Here is a 21009-nt window from a genome sequence, read left to right as displayed (position 1 = left end):
AGGCCCACTGGTGTGTATTGTATGTTAGATACAGCTGTTCTAACAATATATTGGTAGAGTAGTGTATGTGTGTGTGTGTGTGAATGTGAATGTGAATGAGTGTGTTCTAAACTCAATTTCTGTGTCCTCCAGGGTTTGGATCATGTCGGGGTCCAGGGCCGTGTGTGTAGTGAGTGAGTATGTTCTGCTCTCACTGTCAGTGTCCTCCAGGGCCGTGTTTGTGTTGTGTCATGTCGGGGTCCAGAGGGGTATACTACGACGCTAGTTAGATCTTTTCATGATTTTCTAAAGCTAGCCAGCTTCAGTTAGCTTCAAATTCCAGCTCAGGCTTCATCCATGTTACGAAGATGGATTTTTATCATGCAACCGCTGTTAACTTGAGCCAGCTTGTAACTGCGCATTCGTGTTGAACGTGGCTAGTCGAACGCCAAAGTCTTCATTGAGACAACGCTGAAATAGTAATGCCGAAATCAAAATGAAAGAAAGGTTATCCTGCAAATACAGCTGGCTATGGTGGGAAATAGGCCGTCTTTCTTTTATTAATCATATTGTTAACATCGTCTTTGGTGTGCTTATCAATGCACAAGCTCCTTTTTCCCCACAAAACGCATGAAGTCATAGAAAAGTTTTACTGCTTGTGAAGTTTCAAATGCATCCTGTCATTACTAAATGTGTACTGTGATATGCATTTGAATATTACAATTTAACACAAAATAACATTTGATTAAAGGAGCTATGTAATATTTTTGCATTGTAATTTCAGAAAACGTTCTTAATATGTCTACGGTAATAGTGGAATGATTGTGTTTCACAATACTGTTTCCCCAAAATGTTTATTTGGCCCACACAAAATTGCATTCTAAATGGTCAACAAAAGACGGAACGTCTCTTGCAATAACTGTATATACAGTACCAGTCAAAAGTTTGGACACACCTACTCATTCCAGGGTTTTTCTTTATTTTTACTATTTTCTACATTGTAGAATAATAGTGAAGACATCAAAACTATGAAATAACACATATGGAATAATTTAGTAACCAAAAAAGTGTTAAACATATACATTTACATTTACATTTTAGTCATTTAGCAGACGCTCTTATCCAGAGCGACTTACAGTTAGCACATACATTATTTTATCGAACCCACAACCCTGGCGTTGCAAACGCCATGCTCTACCAACTGAGCTACATCCCCTGCCGGCCATTCCCTCCCCTACCCTGGACGACGCTGGGCCAATTGTGCGCCGCCCCAATAGATTCTTCAAATAGACACCCTTTGCCTTGATGACAGCTTTGCACACTCTTGGCATTCTCTCAACCAGCTTCATGAGGTAGTCACCTGGAATGCATTTCAATTAACAGGTGTGCCTTCTTAAAAGTTAATTTGTGGAATTTCTTTCCTTCTTAATGCGTTTGAGACAATCAGTTGTGTTTTGACAAGGTATGGGTGGTAAAAGACCACGTCCATATTATGGCAAGAACAGCTCAAATAAGCAAAGAGAAACGACAGTCCATCATTACTTTAAGACATGAAGGTCAGTCAATACGGAACATTTCAAGAACTTTGAAAGTTTCTTCAAGTGTAGTCGCAAAAACCATCAAGCACTATGATGAAACTGGCTCTCATGAGGACCATTAGAGTTAACTGCACCTCAGATTGCAGCCCAAATAAATGCTTCACTGAGTTCAAGTAACAGACACATCTCAACATAAACTGTTCAGAGGAGACTGCGTGAATCAGGCCTTCATTGAATTGCTGCAAAGAAACCACTACTAAAGGACACCAATAATAAGAACAGACTTGCTTGGGCCAAGAAACACGAGCAATGGACATTAGACCGGTGGAAATCTGTCCTTTGGTCTGATGAGTCCAAATTTGAGATTTTTGGTTCCAACCGCCATGTCTTTGTGAGACGCAGAGTAGGTGAATGGATTATCTCTGCATGTGTGGTTCCCACCGTGAAGCATGGAGAAGGAGGTGTGATGGTGTGGGGGTGCTTTGCTGGTGACACTGTTGGTGGTTTATTTAGAATTCAAGGCACACTTAACCAGCATGGCTACCACAGCATTCTGCAGCGATACGCCATCCCATCTGGTTTGCGCTTAGTGGGACTATCATTTGTTTTTCAACAATGACCCAACACACCTCCAAGCTGTGTAAAGGCTATTTGACCAAGAAGGAGCGTGATTGAGTGCTGCATCAGATGACCTGGCCTCCACAATCACCCGACCTCAACCCAATTGAGATGGTTTGGGAAGAGTTGGACCGCAGAGTGAAGGAAAAGCAGCCAACAAGTGCTCAGCATATGTGGGAACTCCTTCAAGACTATTGGAAAAGCATTCCAGGTGAAGCTGGTTGAGACAATGCCAAGAGTGTGCAAAGCTGTCATCAAGGCAAAGGGTGGCTATTTGAAGAATCTAAAATATATTGATTTATTTAACACTTTTTTGGTTACTACATGATTCCATATGTGTAATTTCATAGTTTTTATGTTTTCACTATTATTATACAATGTAGAAAATAGTAAAAATAAAGAAAAACCCTTGAATGAGTAAGTGTGTCCAAACTTTTGACTGGTACTGTATACTGAACAAAAATATAAATGCAACATGTAAAGTGTTGGTCCCATGTTTCATGAGCTGAAATAAAAAGATCCCATAAATGTCCATATGCACAAAAAGCTTATTTCTCTCAAATGTTGTGCACACATTTGTTTACATCCCTTAGTGAGCATTTCTCCTTTGCCAAGATAATCCACCCACCTGACAGGTGTGGCATATCAAGAAGCTGAGTAAACAGCATGACCATTACACAGGTGCACCTTGTGCTGGGGACAATAAAAGGCCAAATCTAAAATGTGCAGTTTTGTCACACGACACAATGCCACAGATGTTTCAAGTTTTGAGGGAGTGTGCAATTGGCATGCTGACTGCAGGAATGTCCACCAGAGTTGTTGCCAGAGAATTGCATGTTAATTTCTCTACCATAAGCAGCCTGTTGTTTTAGAGAATTTGCAAGTACGTCCAACCGGCCTCACAACCACAGATCACGTGTAACCACGCCAGCCCAGGACCTCCACATCCGGGTTCTTCACCTGCGGGATCGTCTGAGACCAGCCACCCGGACAGCTGATGAAACTGAGGAGTATTTCTGTCTGTAATAAAGCCCAACTGGCTCCCCAGTGGGTGGGCCTATGTGTCCCTGCCCAGTCATGTGAAATCCATAGATTAGGAACTAATTTATTCATGTCAATTGACTGATTTCCTTATATGAACTGTAACTCAGTAAAAACTTTGAAATTGTTGCATGTTACCTTTATATTTTTATTCTGTTAATGAATGGACAAAGACATCGATCACGTGACACCATTCATTCCTATGTGAAGACTCAATAGCGCATTGAAGCCAAATTAAGTCGGTTAAGATGGCGTCTCATGGAGACATAACATGCGCAGTTTGAGCTACTCCAGGAAGTGACATTGCAGGCTAGCTCAGTGCTGCCCCATCTCATTGAGTAACTCAAGCTGAAGGCTGACCGGGGTACTGCAGGTTTCCATTAGCAACTAAATTATCCTTATAACTTCTTCTATGTGCCATTTAAAAATAAATCAGTTCAAGGACATTCTTTACATCTTGTGTATTAGAAGCAATTATTGGTACCATAATCGTCTTCAAAACCTTTTTTTATTTACACGAAGATTGACCACGAAGGGGATCCTGTTTTCTGAAAACAATGCCTGCAGTACCGTGGTCAGCCTTGAACGTCCATGGCTTAAATGAGAGGGGGCAGTCGTTCTCCCCTGAGGGGTATACTACGAATGAAGCTAAATCTACTCAGGGTTTTCTAAAGCTAGCCAGCTTCAGTTAGGTGTACATTCCAGCTCAGGCTTCATCCGTACTATGACGGTGGATATTTCTCATCCGCCTGCCGCTAACTCTAGCAGGCTTGTAACTGCACGTGCATGTCGCACAAGCTAGTCGAACGCGGAATTCTTCATTGAGACAATGCTGGATCATCAATCCATGGGCGAGTCAGTGCCACATTTTAATTTGTTCCGAAATCAAAATAAAATGTATAATTCCTTGAAATTGAGTGTGTTCTGCTCTCACCGTCTGTCCTCCAGGGTTTGTATCATGTCGAGGTCCAGGGCCGTGTGTATGTATGTGTGTGTGTGTGTGTGTTCTGGGCTCTCACCGTCTGTATCCTCCAGGGCTTGGATCATGTCGGGGTCCAGGGCCGTGCTGACCAGCATCTCCACATAGCTCCTGAACATCTCACGCATGGCCCGGTTGTTCACCCCGCCTCGCACTGGCACTGCACAGGGGTTACACACACATATAGGGGTTAGACACAACACACACACCAACACATACATAGGGTTGGCACAATACCTGTATCACAATGCTCAGGCGTATCATGGCATGGAAACTGAGGAAAACGGGCATAATGTTATCTTATGTTGTAACACAGACAAAAAAATTAATCATTTCCAAGCTATAGCACACAATATGTAACATACAATTCTTTAAGGACAAAATAGTGTAGTCTGCATTGTGTGTTCCTTTTTGCCATGGAAAATTGAGTATCGTAGTATCGTGACAACCCTACACACACACACAGCATCTCTACCTAATTGCCGAATACATTCCTGACAGATTTTATTTTTGTCTCCCCTCCTATTCACTACCTGGCGCACCCAAAGAAAGTGAGTCATTCTATTCCATTCATTGAGGGCAGATACAGACACCTATTACTCCCCCGACCATTTCATAATCCCTCCACCAAGTTTGACTGCACAAACACTGATACATATAGGCTAAACAGATATTGTCTGCATTCCAATTGGCACCCTATTCCCTTTATAGTGCACTATATAGTGTGTATGTTGTAACTATCAATAATCGGTACAAAATGGGTTCACAAAGTAACAAAACATTACGGGCTACTTTCACGGACACAGTTTATGCCTAGTCTTGGACTAAAAAGCTATTTCAATTGAGAATCTCCATTGAGAATGCTTTTTAGTCCTGGACTACACTTAATCCGTGTCTGGGAAACCGGCCCTATAGGCAAAACGGCGTCTCACTCTCATCCTCACTGGCTGCCTCCTCGGACGAGTCTGAATCAGATGACGAGGGGACCTCCTTCAGCCACTTCTTCCTCTTTTTCAGAGGAGGCTCCACCTTGACCTTGGCTGGCTTCGACTTGGGAGGGCGCTCCATCTTCTCTTTCTCCACTCCTCCTTTCTTCTCCTCTTTCCCCTTCCCTCGTTCCGTCGTTGCCACCGCGGCGGACCGTTTCTCAGGCTTCTCCAGCTTCTCAAGAGATGGCTGCACCCTCTTCTCTTTCTCTCTCTGCTTCTCTTTCTCCCACTCCTTCTTCTCTTTCACCCCCGCGGCCGCCTTTTCTCGCTGTTCGTTCTTTGCCCTAGTTCTGTCCCTCGGTTCGCGCTGCACTGTCTCACGTGGCGGCACCACTCGCTGCTCACTCTCCTCCCTCTCGGCTCGAGGCGGTGTCCGGGTGGTGGGAGGCGGGGACGGCATTTTGGGGAGGGCCTGTCGCCTGTTGAAGACGAGTGGAGATTTGAATAAAGAGAAGGAAACAATATTTCTGATGGCCAGTTCCATAAGCACCCGCTGCCAGCCAAATAGCTGACTATTAACCCTCATTTTGTGGGGGTCATGCCCTCGCACCCTCTAGCTGGCTACGTTTTCAGTATGCTGGCTACTTCAGATTTTCTGGAACACATTGGATGGCTAGATGGAAGTTTAAACACTGTGTTAACTCTTTAGGCTTGTATTTTCCTCTTAAATATTGTACATGGACATTCAACAGGACAGCACTCTCCGAAATGTATATTTGAGAGGTGCAAGCAATAAACCTTCCAAACATATCTTTCGGACTGTACTGTCCTATGGATTGTTCAATGATAAGGTGGAAAAAAACCTTTGAGAAGTGAAGGCATAAAACACTGGACATGTCTAGAATATAATTGAATAAATCCCCTAATGGGTACCTCAGTCCGGATGGTCTGTGCCAGGGTCGTCGAGAGCACACTCTCACGTAGTCCTTCTTGTTAACGTTCTCCAGGAACTTGACGTACAGGCGCTGGTACCGCCTCTTGGCGTCTCCAAAATAGCCCAGATACTGAGGAAGAGAAAGAGTAGCCATTTTGTTTATTTGGATGCCTGACAGCTATTCATCTTGGGGTACACACAAATCAATGGGCCTGTTCCAGGTCATCTTTATTGCAGTTAAGCTACACAGTTTATCAGGTTCCGCAGTCATAAAGTATCTCAGAGTAGGAGTGTTGATCTAGGACCAGGTCCCCACTGTCCATTTGTTATAATCTAAAAAGGCAAAATAGCACGAATGCTGATCTAGGAACAGTTTGGACATTTTAGATCTCAGGAATCACATTAATATGATATAAACACTCTTCTGAGATGCTCTTCTGAGAATTAAGACGACCTGAAACGCAACAAACAACCACACCTAGACGGACACAGAAACATCATTAGGGTCGTGTTCATTATGCACTAAATGGAGGAAAAGGTACTGAATCAGGTAGAGACTATCCAGACTTTTCTTATGTGACACTCATTTTCATTTTCCTTTACAAAATGTTTTTTTAACATTTTCCGTTGTGTGCCCTGTTGATAGACAGAAACATGCATTCTGTGTTGACATTGAGCAGTGACCGTCATGTGTTGGGTGGACAGATGGACTGACTCACGTTGCTGGTGGCACAGAACTGCCTCTCTCCGTCCTTGATCTCGGGGCTGAACTTCTGCAGCAGGGCTTTCTGCACCCTCCAGATGGGGGGAGGCTCTCGACCGGTCTTCAGGGCCAGCTGGGGTTTGAGGGGTGAGGGAGTCAATACATCACATACTGAACACACACCTACCATATATGAATACACACATACTCACTCACACACTTAACTTACGGAACAGATGGACTATATTGACAAACCATCAAACCTAGCGACTGTTGAACTGTTGGTTAGTGATGTATTTTTTACATACACATACACACAAATACCTTCATAGTTGCGATGTCTTCCACACGCACCACAAACTCGTCCCGCTCTCGGAAAATGCCTTCACCTCCGCTCTCACTCTCGTCCTCCTCGCTCTCTCCAGCGATGGCGGCATCTTCCTGCTTCTGGGCCACGTGCAGCGAGGTGACCTGAGAGGCAGGGGCGTCTTCCGGGGACCCACGGGGCTCCGGTGAGTACTTGGGGAACTCTGAGGCCGGGGATGACGGAGGAGGCGGGGAGAAGAGAGGGAGGGTGGCGGGAGCAGGATGAAGAGGGGAGGGATTGAAAGGAGGGAGGGGGCTCGGAGGTTGGGACTTCTGCTGTTGTTGTGCTGCTTCTTGTGGGGGCAGGGGTGATGAAGGGAGAGAGAGGGGAGGTAAGGGGGAAGGCGGGGGAGAGGGAGAGAAGGATTGAGCGGGGGAGGCGGAGGGTGGTGGGGGGGCGACTGGTGCCACTGGGGATTCTGGGAGGGAAGCTGGAATAAGGAGAGAAGTGCTAATGTATTTTTCTTCAAGAATCAATAGGTATATAACGTCATTTAAATTACCCAAAACAGCTGTAAAGATCACAGTGTGGGCCTTTAAGATCATTCAGTTCAAACTTTTAGAACTATCATCATAACAATGGGACTATCGTTCCTTTTAATCAGTTCTTTACTATGTGTGCAATAGGAAATCAATTCAAGGGCAGAATTTTACAGCAACAGCACAGCTACAGGCTAAAATAATTATTTGTCATGAGCTAACTCGTAAAAATCAATTCTAAGAAAAATGGGACATGAGCTGAAACAACAAGAATATGAAGAAAAGTATTGTAAGAAATGAGAAGGGGAAAGGTTTTTCCTGGTTCCAAAAATATATATATTACCTACACTAAACAAAAACATAAATGTAACATGTAAAGTGTGCCCAAATCTGTTTACATCCCTGTTAGTGAGCATTTCTCCTTTGCCAAGATAATTGATTCAGCTGACAGGTGTGGCATATCAAGAAGCTGATTAAACAGCATGATCATTACACAGGTGCACCTTGTGCTGGGGACAATAAAAGGCCACTCTAAAATGTGCAGTTTTGTCACACAACTCAATGCCACAGATGTCTCAAGTTTTGAGGGAGCGTGCAATTGGCATGCTGACTGCAGGAATATCCACCAGAGCTGTTGCCAGAGTATTGCATGTTCATTTCTCTACCATAAGCCGCTTTAGAGAATTTGGCAGTACGTCCAATCGGCATCACAACTGCAGACCACGTGTATGGCGTCGTGTGTGCGAACAGTTTGCTGATGTCAACGTTGTGAACAGAGTGCCCATGGTGGCGGTGGGGTTATGGTATGGGCAGACATAAGCTATGGACAACGAACACAATTGCATTTTATCAATGGCAATTTGAATGCACAGAGATACCGTGATGAGATCCTGAGGCCCATTGTTGTGCCATTCATCCGCCGCCATCACCTCATGCATGATAATGCACGGCCCCATGTCACATGGATCTGTACACAATTCCTGGAAGCAGAACATTTCCCAGTTCTTCCATAACCTGCATACTCACCAGACATGTCACCCATTGAGCATGTTTGAGATGCTCTGGATCGACGTGTACGACAGCGTTTTCCAGTTCCCGCCAATATCCAGCAACTTCGCACAGCTACTGAAGATTAGTGGGACAACATTCCACAAGCCACAATCAACAGCCTGATTAACTCTATGCGAAGGAGATGTGTCGCGCTGCATGAGGCAAATTGTGGTCACACTAGATACTGACTGGTTTTCTGATCCACGCCCCTACTTTTCTTAACGTATCTGTGACCAACAGATGCATATTTGTATTCTCAGTCATGTGAAATCCATAGATTAGGGCCTAATTAATGTATTTTGATTGACTGATTTCCTTATATGAATTGTAACTCAGTATAATCTTTGAAATTGTTGCATGTTGCGTTTATTTTGTTCAATATATACAGTGCATTCAGAAAGTATTCAGACCCCTTTACTTTTTCCTCATTCTGTTACGTTACAGCCTTATTCTAAAATGGATTAAATTATTATTTTTCCCTCATCAATCTACACACAATACCCCATAATGACAAAGCGAAAACAGGTTTTGAAATGTTATGTAAATGTGATATTTCCGGGGTTTTTTTTTTTATACATTTGCAAACATTTCTAAAAACATGTTTTTGCTTTGTCATTATGGGGTATTGTGGGTAGATTGCTGAGGGGAAAAAACTATTTAATCCATTTTAGAATAAGGCTGTAGCGTAACAATATGTGAAACAAGTCAAGGGGCTCTGAATACTTTCCGAATGCACTGTATACACAGTATATTATCAGCCAATAAAAATGTATGCGATCAGTACCAGACGATAATCTATTTCATAGATAACAAAATATTTTTTTCTCCTTTTGCCATACCGGTATTGGCAATAATGGACAACAAAATATCATCAATATGATCTGTATCGGCACGGTATTTCCCTTACCTTCTAATTTGGGTGCACCAAGTGTCTCAAACTCTGGCGCCTCCTCTTCCATATCCTTCACTTCACTCTCATCATCACCCCCTCCTCCCATCTTCCTCTCATCATCATTCTCCTCCATCTCCCGGTCCTCTCGCTGTAGTACAGCCGGCTTGGCCGCCTGGGGCTGGGTGTGAGGGGTGTGTGAGGGGGTCTGGGGGCTGAGGGTGGGGGGCTGCAGGGTGGTCGATGTGATCTGGGCCTGCCTGGGTTGGGGTTGGTGTTGGGACTGGGGTGGGGGAGGAGGAGGGGGCGGCTGGAAGGCCAGCTGCGGTGTGTCATAGAGTGCTGAGATGGCTGAGGAAATGCTCTTCTGCAGGTCCTGGTTCTTGCCCACTGAATCCTCCTCGTCCGAGGAGAACGAGGGCAGCGTCTCCAGGTTCCTCTTCAGCTCATCGTCCAGGGTGCGCTTGCAGGGGCTGGGGCAGCCAACCAGGGCCAGGCCGCCATTGCCTTCACCCTCCCCGAATGGAGGCGGTGGTGGAGGGGGTGCTGGGGACAAGGGACAGAGCCCTCCACATTTGAGAGGTGAGGCGTCACCATTTCCTGATTCCATTCCCAGGGGCATTTCCAAGCCCGGAGGTCTCTTTCCCGACTTGAGGAAGTCCATGAAGGAAGCCATGAAGCCCGCCTTGGATTCCGAATCCTTCTCATCCCCCTGAGAGAGAGAGATAGAGATAGAGTCAGAGACAGCGAGGGAGCGGGTCGGGGGTCGGGAATAAAGAGAGAAAAAATAGGTTCAGGTTCATGAGAGGGGAAATACTGGTTTCCCTTCTTCATTTTACCAACTGAGAAGGGTAACATTTTGTCACATACAACACACAGGATTAAAACTTTAAACTGATTGAGTGGCCAAACAGAGTCTAAACGTCCTTTACCCTTTCATCCATCCCCTCTCCGTCCACTCCGTCACTCAACATCTGGCTCTTCTGCTTGCTCTTGTTCTGGGTCCGGTTGGAGTCTGCCCCTCCGCACGGGGGTCCGGGACTCAGGCCAAGGGAGGGAGCTGAGCCCACCGAGCCGTCCGACAGAGCAGGGTCCGTGCCGGACAGAGAGTCTATCCTCAGCAGGTTGTCAGAAGAGGACATGGAGCCGATGGGCAGTTTGATCTACGACAGGAAAAAAAGGGGAAAAGTTTAGTTAAACGCCAATAGAGTACAGTACAGTAAACTTTGCTATTCCCGCAACCTTAAAGGAACATTACACTCCAAAATGAAAAGCTGTCAGATGTCATGATGTAGTCTGATGTCAGATGTCATCAAGTAGTCTGATGTCATGATGTGTTCGCATCCCATGTCATCGGTTGTGTAGATCCAAATATATGGGAAGTGGTTTCATCTTGACATTAGACTACTTTAGAGATCTGAAACAGTTTGACAAACTTTGATTTGAAAGTGTAATGTCCCTTTAAGTATAGGCCTTCTATGACATCTATATTTCCCCCTGGGGATTAATAAAGTTCAAATCAAATCATCCACACTCACCTTGAGAGGTGGTATGGGCTCCTGATGCTGTGGCGGTGGAGCCTGGTGGTGGAGTTGATGCTGTTGTTGCTGATGAAGGTGGTGTTGCTGCATCTGCTCCTTCCCAGTCATCTCCATAAACATGTCATTTCTCCTCACCCGGCATCCACCACCACGGCCCCTGACCAGTTTACCCTCCATTCCTCCTCCATTCCCCCCTCCTACTCCGGTTCCTCCTCCCATCTCACCGGTCAACATTCCGCGGGGCATGTGCTGCTCGGGCTGCGGGCGAATGCGAGGCCTACCCCTGGGCCTGGGAGGCCCCTCTCTCTTTTGCTTGGTGGGCTTGCGGCCCCTCTTCTTGAGCCCGTCCTGCGACATGAGCTGGGGAGGGGGGCCGAGGGAGGGGTAACCTGTCGAGTGGTAGAAGTTAAGATCTCCCATGAGGGGGCTGAGCGTGCCTCCTCCTCCGGCCCCACCTCCTGTCTTACGGCAACTGGAGACCAGGTCGGGGAGGAGGTCAGGGAGCCGGCGGCTGTTCAGGCGGATGTCCGCCGGCTGGTTGTCCTTGTCCTCGTCATCCTCGAACTCGTACTCCTGCGCGTAGCTCTTCTTGGGCAGCGTGTTGGGGTCCCGGCGCTCCTTGAGCAGATGGAATGAGCTCGACTTGAGGAGCTTCTTGGGGCGCGACGAGCAGAAGATGGGTGAAGTGAGGCCTCCAGGACCGGCACCAGTACCGCCAGCGCCCCCGCCTGGACTCGAGGACAATTTCCCCGGGCCGGTGACGCCCATGCCCATCCCGGGGCCCTGCAACTGGATCAGGCCCAGCTGCTCCGTATTGACGGTGGAGGGCAGCTCGTTGGTCTTGAGGGAGTCCAGGTCCATGGTGCTGTTGCCCGACTCGGAGAGCCCGTGGCAGTACTGCCCGTAGCCCTGGTCACCGCCGTGGTGGCCCAGCATGTCGTAGCTGGCTCCTCCGCTTCCCCCTCCACTTCCTCCTCCTGAATTAGCCTTCATGGCCTCCTCATGGCCTCCTCCTGGTCCCTCTTGGTTCATCTCCTCCTGCACTGGGCCTACGCCTCCTCCGGTGCAGCTCGACTTGGAGTAGTCGTCCGAGCAGAACATGTCCTCCATGCCGGGGAAGAAGGAGCGGTCCTCGTCTTGCAGGAGTGAGTCCGGGAAGCAGATGGAAGTGAGCGGGACGAAGCGATTCTGGCTCTGGCCACCGCTTTTCTCCACCGGGTCAAACGGGTGCTGCTCGGAGCGCTGTTGCTGGTCCAATTGGACCTGCTGGCCCGGGGTAAGCTGGGAAGGGTGGGACTGGGACTTCTGTTGCTGTGAGTGGGTGGAAGCTGAGGGAGGGGGCAAGTGGTGGGACAGGGGGTGAGCGTGGCCTTGGGAGTGGGGGTGGTGCCCTGAGTGACTTTGCTGGTGGTGGGAGTTGGGGTGTAGCTGTTGTTGATGGTGTTGGGGAAGGTGGTGCACGTGCGAGGGGGCGGATAAGCCCATGTCGGGCTCAGAGAGTAACGAGTGGACCTCCGAGGATGAGTGTTGAGGGTGGTGGGACGAGAGCCTCTGCTGCTCTTGCTGCATGCGGCGCTCTCCGCTCCCTCCGCCTCTTCCTCCTCCTCCACCACGTCCTCCTCTCCTCTCCTCCACCCCCCCTCCATCTGTACTGGAGCACTCCAGCATGTCCAGGGAGGACACCACTGAGCTCTGCTGTTGTTGCTTGGACTGGCTCTGGTCCTGCTGAGGAGGTCCGTGGCTGTAGTGAGCAGCCACCGCTGCGGCCTCCAAAGCCTGGGACTGGAGTTGTAGCTGAAGCTGGGAGGACTGCTGGGTCTGAGTCTGGTGTTTATCCTGGCCCATTCGCCCTCCGGCTCCATCCATCATAGCTTGTTGTTGGCTCACCGAATGCTGCTGCTGCTGATGGGGCTCCATCTTGTTGCGGGTGGTGTGGGACAGCACAGACTGGAGCAGGTGGGGCGTTTGGCGGGACTGGTGTGTGGGGGAATCCATGAGGGAGGCTGAGGCTTGAGACTGAGAGTGCTGCTGCTGGACCTCGGGGGTCTTGCGTGGGTACACCAGCTCAGAGCGCTCTTGTGGCTTCTTCTGCGGGTCCAGGTGAGCGAGGGACTGAAGGTGGGTGTGGGATGCGGTGTGCTGTTGCTGCGGGTGGGAGGAGTGTTGGGGGCCCAGGGAGTGCTGGGAGTATGGGTCGCCCCGGCCATAGTGCACCACTGACCCCAAAGAGTGGTGGAGGTGAGGGTGGCTTTGCTCGGCACCTCCTCTCCCTCCTCCGCCAATCCTGCCACCGCCTCGTCTGTCATTCCTCTGTTGTTGTTGTTGTTGTTGCTGCTGTTTCTTGAGAGACATCTCTAGCTGTCTGTCTTGGCCCGTAACTGCCCCGCCTGATCCGGCCCCGTTGCTGGAGGTGGCGCTGTGGGTGCGGATGACGCTCTGGAGGTGGCACCTCTCCTCAGAGCTCTTTCCCAGCTCGTAGGATGACAGCCCTTTGCCGCCATCCGTGGTGGAGGAGACGGGCTGGGGAGGTGCCTGCTGTTGGGCCGTCTGTTGAGATGGTTGCTGCTGGGAGTGGTGGTGGGACACCTGGGGCGCTGGACTGGCCTGGGCTTGGAAAAGGTGCTGGATCAAGAAGTCGTCATCGTCGTCCACGTCCTCTTGAGACGTCTGAGAGCCCACACCTAGCATGCTGCTGGGGTCAGATTTGGTCTTGTTGGAGGTGGGGTGGTAGGACTGGGGCCGAGGGCCTCTGGTGTCGGGGTAGCCCTGAGGGGAGGACATGAAGGTGGGGGAAAGGACCGAGGAGATGTATTTGTTGGAGCCCGTTCCTCCCGGGGACTTGGTGGGGCAGGCAGGGGCGGGGGAGTGCAACCCTGGACGGATGATCCCAGAGTTGGCCGACGGGGAGGGGCTCGACTCAGGGATATGGTAAGACCCTCCTCCGCCACCTCCTCTCTCATTTGCCATACTGCTCGCGGCTCCTCCTCCTCCTGAGCCAGAGTTCCCACCTCCTGAGCTGCTACTACCACCGCCTCCTGAGGTTCCGCCCCCAGTCGACCCACCCGACCGTAAAAGGGCGGGGGAGTGGCCTGGGCCGTAACTTAGTGATGGACTTCCCTCTCCGCCCAGAGAGGAGGGGAGGGACCCGTAAGCAGAGTCAGCCCCGTATACCACATCCGCCGAGTACGACTGGCTTTGCCCTTCCAGGCTCCCGTAGCCTTTTCTTCCCCCGGCTGAGCTCAGGTCTTGGGCCCGAGGGGAGCTGAAGCCGCCATAGGACTGGGGGAGGTGGGAGAGAGGGGGCTGACTGGGCGAGTATGACTGGGTCTGCGGTTGCGGCGGAGTTTGGCCTGTGAAGGCGGCGGCGGGGGTTTTCACCAAGGCCACGGGTGAGCCGTAGTTCGAGAGCCTGTGTTTGGGTAAGGGCTGCTGGGCAGACGTGGATGAGGTAGGAGGGGGCTGCTGCTGCTGGGGAGCTGGGGGAGCGCTCTGGGGGGGAGGCTGCTGTCTAGAGGGTGCCGAGCTGGAGCTGGAGGGGGGGATGGAGTTGGAGGGGTGGGCTCCCGAGGCAGAGGAGGAAGAGGAGGTCGAAGAAGTGGAGGACGCAGAAGGGGGAGTGTGAGGGGTGCGGGAGGAGGACACCGAGCTGGCCGAGGAGTAGCCGCTGCTGGAGTTGCTCTTGGCGCCCTTCCCCGCTGCTGAAGAAGAGCTGGAGGAGGACGAGTAAGGGGGCTGGATGATGGGCCGGTACACCTGTTCTGTCCGGGAAGAGGCCTTGTGGTCCGAGGAGGGACTCTGGTCACCCAGGGGGCTGCAGGAGAGGCCGGCATGCCGGTGGTGGGCCATCTGCTGGTACCCGGCCCCGCCGCAACTGAGGTACTGCTGCAGGGAGTGGGCCGCAGAGGAGGAGAGCTGTGACTGGGAGGGCGTGGGCCGCTGGTAGTGCTTGATTACGCTGTCCTGCCGGGGCACAGCCCTCTCCTGGACCGAGTTAGACTGGGCCTGAGCTTGAGCCTGAGCTTGGGCCTGAGCTTGGGCCTGAGCCTGGGCCGAGGAGAACACTGAGGCGTTGTACAACTGGGAGGACTGGTCCTGCAGCTGGGAGGACAGCAGGTTGAACTGGTGGGACTGGAGGTGGAGCGCCGACGAAGCCTGGGCCGAGGCGGCCGCGCCTGTAGGGTCCTGGGCACCCCGGTAGGCTGCGGCGGCGCCCTGAGAGGACAGGAGGCGGTCGAAGCCCAGGCTGGACTGGGAGGGACCCTTGATGTGCAGCAGAGGGTCGTGGGGGGAGAGGAGTCCGTTGGAGGTGGGGCTGAACGTGGGAGTGTCCTGGAGGGTGGGGAAGGAGCGGCTGGAGAAGGAGGCCGGGTGCTGATAGGCCGAGAGGGCAGAGGAAGAGGGGAAGGAGCCCGAGCCGGAGATGAAGAGCTCAGCAGGGGCAGGGGTGTGCATCGCTGTCAGAGTCAGATGAAGAGATAAGAGGACGATTATTCAACACCTGTCAACTGAAAAAACTGACAAGCATGACTAAATAAATTGTACCCCCACCCCCCTCCCGTAAAATGTAAAAAGGGAAGACAATCCAATATCCAAATGACACCAACATAACCTCAACGCAAATCACTGACACTGAAAGTAATGACCATTCAGAATAAGGCGAGGCAATACAATGGCGACATGAGAGAGAAATAACAATTCGACGCTGTGAGGCGTTGGAAATGTCATATTGACTTTTGCGACCCCGTTTTGAATGTCAACACATTTACAACACAGGTCTGGTCACATGCCCACCTGTCTGCCAGGACGGCGTGCGGAACTGGGAAAGCAGGGAGGAGGCGGAGGGTGGAGGTTGGGGACCCCGCTGGGACTCAAGAGCGGAGATCAGATTCATGACCGAGGCGTCTGGGCCAGAGGGGCTGGCGTGGTGCAGACCTGTGTCAAATAGTCCAGAGAGACCTGATGAGACAACAAATACAACCATAAGTAAACCGTGACGACCATGTCCTTATTTGACAGATTATGCAAACTCAACAGGGCCCACTTTCTGAAAAGCATCTTAAGGCTAAGTTCATCATTAGAACCGTCATAGGAGCATAGTTAAATCACAGAGCTGTTTCCCAAAACCATTGTTACTAAAGTTGCAATTGAAAAAGCTTGTTATTTACCGACTGCCTCAGACCACCCATCGTTTAGATGCTTCTTTGCCGCCCTTCCGCGTCACTTTATACAAAGAAGATATCCGCTAAACATGGCATCAAGATGTTTTTTCTGTCTTTCTGTCACCGCCGATAACTTCAGCATGAAGTTGAAGGATAAAAACATGCTTCAAATAAAAACCGAGATGACTGCATTAAAATATAAATACAGTAGGCATACAGACTACATTGGCCTTAAAATCATTAAAATCACTTTCATGTTCAAACTTCATGTTCCATTTAGCTAATTGTAGGCTACGGTCTGTAATTTTTGCCTCAATATACAGTGCATTCGGAAAGTACTCAGACCCCTTCACTTTTTCCACATTTTGTTACGTTACAGCCTCATTCTAAAATAGATTTTTCTTGCAATTAAATTTTTTTTTTAACAGAAATATCACATTTCCAAGTATTCAGACCCTTTACTCAGTACTTTGTTGAAGCACCTTTGGCAACGATTACATCCTCAAGGCTTCTTGGGTATGTAGCGCAAGCTTGGCACACGTGTATTTGGGGAGTTTCTCCCATTATTCTCTGCAGATCCTCTCAAGATCTGTCAGGTTGGATGGGTAGCATCGCTGCACAGCTATTTTCAGTTCTTTCCAGAGATGTTCGATCGGGTTCAAGTCTGGGCTCTGGCTGAGCCACTCAAGGACATTCAGAGACTTGTCCCGAAGCCACTCCTGCGTTGTCTTGGCTGTATGCTTAGGATCGTTGTCCTGTTGTAAGGTGACCCTTCGCCCCAGTCTGAGGTCCTGAGCGCTCTGGAGCAGGTTTTCATCAAGGATCTCTCTGTACTTTGCTCCATTAATCTTTCCCTCGGTCCTGACTAGTCTCCCAGTCCCTGTCGCTGAAAAACATCCCCACCACCATGCTTCACTGTGAGGATGGTGCCAGGTTTCCTCCAGACGTGACGCTTGCATTCAGGCCAAAGAGTTCAATCTTGGTTTCATCAGACCAGAGAATCTTGTTTCTCATGGTCTGAGAGTCCTTTAGGTGCCTTTTGGTAAACTCCAAGTGGGCTGTCATGTGCATTTTACTGAGGAGTGGCTTCTGTCTGGCCACTCTACCATAAAGGCCTGATTTGTGAGTGCTGTAGAGTTGGTTGTCCTTCTGGAAGGTTTTCCCATCTCCACATAGGAACTTAGGAGCTCTGTCAGAGTGACCATCGGGTTCTTGGTCACCTTCCTGACCAAGGCCCTTCTCCCCCGATTGCTCAGTTTGGCCGGGCGGCCAGCTCTAGGAAGAGTCTTGGTGGTTCCAAACTTCTTCCATTTAAGAATGATGGAGGCCACTGTGTTCTTGGGGACCTTCAACGCTGCAGAAATGTTTTGGTACCGTTCCCCAGATCTGTGCCTCAACACAATCCTGTCTCGGAGCTCTACGGACAAGTCCTTCGATCTCATGGCTTGGTTTTTGCTCTGTGAACTGTGGGAGCTTATATAGACAGGTGTGTGCCTTTCCAAATCATGTCCAATTAATTGAATTTACCAAAAAGGTGGACTCCAATCAAGTTGTAGAAACATCTCAAGGATGATCAATGGAAACAGGATGCACCTGAGCTTAATTTCGAGTGTCATAGCAAAGGATCTGAATACGTTTTAAAATTTTTATAAATTAGCAAAAATTTCTACAAACCTGTTCTCATTTTGTCATTATGGGGTATTGTGCTTAGATTGATGAGGATTTTTTAAATTCATTTTAGTATAAATCTGTAAAGTAACAACATATGGAAAAAGTGAAGGGGTCTGAATATTTTCAGAATGCACTGTATTTGATGTTGAACATCATGTGCGCAATGACGTGTCAAATGTGGGAATAAGTGCATTATTATAACAGAATAAGCTGCCCCAATATTTGCAGCCATAGGTGGTAATCTCTCTCTAGGAGCTGATATGTCATTATTGTGATGTAATTATAATGTTAAAGCCCACATGCAGTATTTTTTATTAGATGTTTTACATCATCCCTATATGACTAATCAATCACTGATTGTGCTTATTTATTGAATATAACTCCAACATTTATATTTTTTAGCATTTATTTCCCTGAACCTCCTTGGGTCACTGGGAAGATCTCAATTGCATACCTCTCTCCTAGTCTCCTTCTCAAAACCCATTAGATGAGAAAGACAGAGGTCCCTCCCCTCCTACCTCCAATGGGTTTTGAGAAGGAGACGAGGAGAGAGGACGCGAGGAGTATGCAATTGAGATCTTCCCACTGAAATACTCAGTCTGACTGTGGGTGTGGGGATGGATACAAATGTGAATATATTTACATATACAGCCTTGATTGCCTAATATAATATCATAGATCCCACCCCCTCACCCCTTTAAAAAAAAAAAAAAAAGGGGCACATGCTATTCAACTTGTCAGTTGGAGCCGAGTTGGACCCTGAAAGCGACAAACTTCCACAGGTGTGTAGGCTACTTTGTTTTGTCATGAAAATACATAATGCATCTTAATTTGCTATATCATTGTTGTACTGTTTTCAATAAGTCACCAGAAGATGCAGACAGGTCCCAGAACAGCCTGTTTGCATGGTGGACCATCCTGGGCTATACCGTCTGCCGTCTATTCATTGCAGAACATCATGATTATTTACATGACAGACTATCGGCCTCTGCGTCTGAGTCCAAACACAGTAGCGTAAGTGAAACTTACTGTCTTAGGCCTTTGAGATGCAGCGGCCCATGGTATAATCTTCAGTATAATCACAAAGTCTATTTCATCATTTAGCAAAATATACTGATAACTTATTATTTATTTTAAATATGAGTAAACACTCTTGAATTACACATTCTGGAATGTTTTCTGTTGTTGAAAATAAAGAAACAAGTCTGCAACGAAAGGTTGTTTTATTCTTCAAATTCTCATCAGTTATTTACATAACATAATAAACTGTTTGTAAACAAGGTTATAATGAAAGTCAAAATCATGGCATGTAAATATCTTTCCAAGTTATTGTTTTACATGTGCTCAAGCTCTGGAGGGTGTTCCTGTGAGAGGAAAACAGATCATGGTGAAAGTAAGAGGGTGTTAGCTAAACACAATCAAATGGAAGGTATAGTGCAGCAACAGAGTAATCATCGATGGTATGAAGTTTTTAAAAAACTAGTCATTTTTATATATATATATATATATTTATTTTTTATTTTTTACATTGTCAGCACCAGCTTTCTCCAACACTGACATACTATACACAACTACAGAACTAGAATCTCAAACCCCTGACAGGAAAGGTGGAAGAGTTGCAGTATTGCACACACAACTACACTTAGCTTCTCATTCAGAACCTTTGCTATGAGACTCGAAATTGAGCTCAGGTGCATCCTGTTTCCATTGATCATCCTTGAGATGTTTCTACAACTTGATTGGAGTCCACCTGTGGTAAATTCAATTGATTGGACATGATTTGGAAAGGCACACACCTGTCTATATAAAATGTCCCACAGTTGACAGTGCATGTCAGAGCAAAAACCAAGCCATGAGGTCGAAGGAATTGTCCGGAGAGGTCCGAGACAGGATTGGGTCGAGGCACAGATCTGTGGAAGGTTCCCAAAAAATTTCTGTAGAATTTAAGGTCCCCAAGAACACAGTGGCCTCCATCATTCTTAAAATGGATGAAGTTTGGCCTGGTCGCCCGGCCAAACTAAGCATTCGGGGGAGAAGGGCCTTGGTCAGGGAGGTGACCAATAACCCAATGGTCACTCTGACAGAATTCCAGAGTTCCTCTGTGGAGATGGGAAAACCTTCCAGAAGGACAACCATCTCTGCAACATTCCACCAATCAGGCCTTTATGGTAGTGGCCAGACGGAAGCCTCCTCAGTAAAAGGCACATGAAAGCCGGCTTGGAGCTTGCCAAAAGGCACCTAAAGGACTCTCAGACCATGAGAAACAAGATTCTCTGGTCTGATGAAACCAAGATCGAACACTTTGGCCTGAATGCCAAGTGTCACGTCTGGAGGAAACCTGGCACCATCCCTATGGTGAAGCATGGTGGCAGCAGCATCATGCTGTGGGGATGTTTTTTATCGGCAGGGACTAGAAGACTAGTCAGGATCGAGGGAAAGCTTAACGGAGCAAAGTACAGAGAGATCCTTGATGAAAACCTGCTCCAGAGCGCTCAGGAACTCAGACTGGGTCGAAGGTTCACCTTCCAACAGGACAACGACCCTAAGCACACAGCCAACACAATGCAGGAGTGGCTTCGGGACAAGTCTCTGAATGTCCTTGAGTGGCTCAGCCAGAGCCCGGACTTGAATCCGATCGAACATCTCTGCTGAGACCTCAAAACAGTTGTGCAGCGACGCTCCCCATCCAACCTGACAGAGCTTGAAAGGACCTGCAGTGAAGAATGGGAGAAACCCCCCAAATACAGGTGTGCCAAGCTTGTAGCGTCATACCCAAGAAGACTCAAGGCTGTAATCGCTGCCAAAGGTGCTTCAACAAAGTACTGAGTAAAGGGTCTGAATACTTACGTAAATGTGATAGTTTATTTTTTATACATTTGCAAAAAGTTTAAAAAAAATGTTTTGCTTTGTCATTATGGGGTATTGTGTGTAGATTGATGAGGAAAAAACGATTTAATCAATTTTAGAACAAGGCTGTAACGTAACAAAATGTGGAAAAAGTAAAGGGGTACTGAATACTTTCTGTACTCCTCGTCTGACCATGTGTTCTCGCATATCCCGAGAGCATCTGGTCAGAGGGGTGGTGGCACAGGAATCCTCATCTCTCCCAAGTGGACATTCTCAATTTTTCCC

The 21009-nt window shown here is 48.3% G+C and overlaps 1 protein-coding gene across 2 annotated transcripts in view; it reads right to left on the bottom strand.

Annotated features, from left to right (window-relative positions):
* LOC121572023 (proline-rich protein 12-like) overlaps positions 1–21009 on the bottom strand; it is a 45455-nt gene that overhangs the window by 10051 nt on the left and 14395 nt on the right. Inside the window, exons 3-11 of one of the 2 annotated variants that reach the window (XM_045222497.1) lie at positions 15839–16003; positions 11045–15501; positions 10439–10669; positions 9525–10218; positions 7046–7518; positions 6738–6854; positions 6018–6148; positions 5088–5563; positions 4196–4315 (exon numbers count right to left, since the gene is read on the bottom strand). In XM_045222497.1, coding sequence (XP_045078432.1) covers positions 4196–4315; positions 5088–5563; positions 6018–6148; positions 6738–6854; positions 7046–7518; positions 9525–10218; positions 10439–10669; positions 11045–15501; positions 15839–16003 — 6864 coding nt within the window. The remainder of the gene's footprint in view (positions 1–4195; positions 4316–5087; positions 5564–6017; positions 6149–6737; positions 6855–7045; positions 7519–9524; positions 10219–10438; positions 10670–11044; positions 15502–15838; positions 16004–21009) is intronic. The other variant, XM_045222498.1, reaches the window with a different exon arrangement.

Source organism: Coregonus clupeaformis, chromosome 1, assembly GCF_020615455.1.
Source record: "Coregonus clupeaformis isolate EN_2021a chromosome 1, ASM2061545v1, whole genome shotgun sequence".
Lineage (NCBI taxonomy): Eukaryota > Metazoa > Chordata > Actinopteri > Salmoniformes > Salmonidae > Coregonus > Coregonus clupeaformis.
Note: the sequence above shows the minus strand (reverse complement) of the source record. Positions and strands in the feature narration are given on the sequence as shown.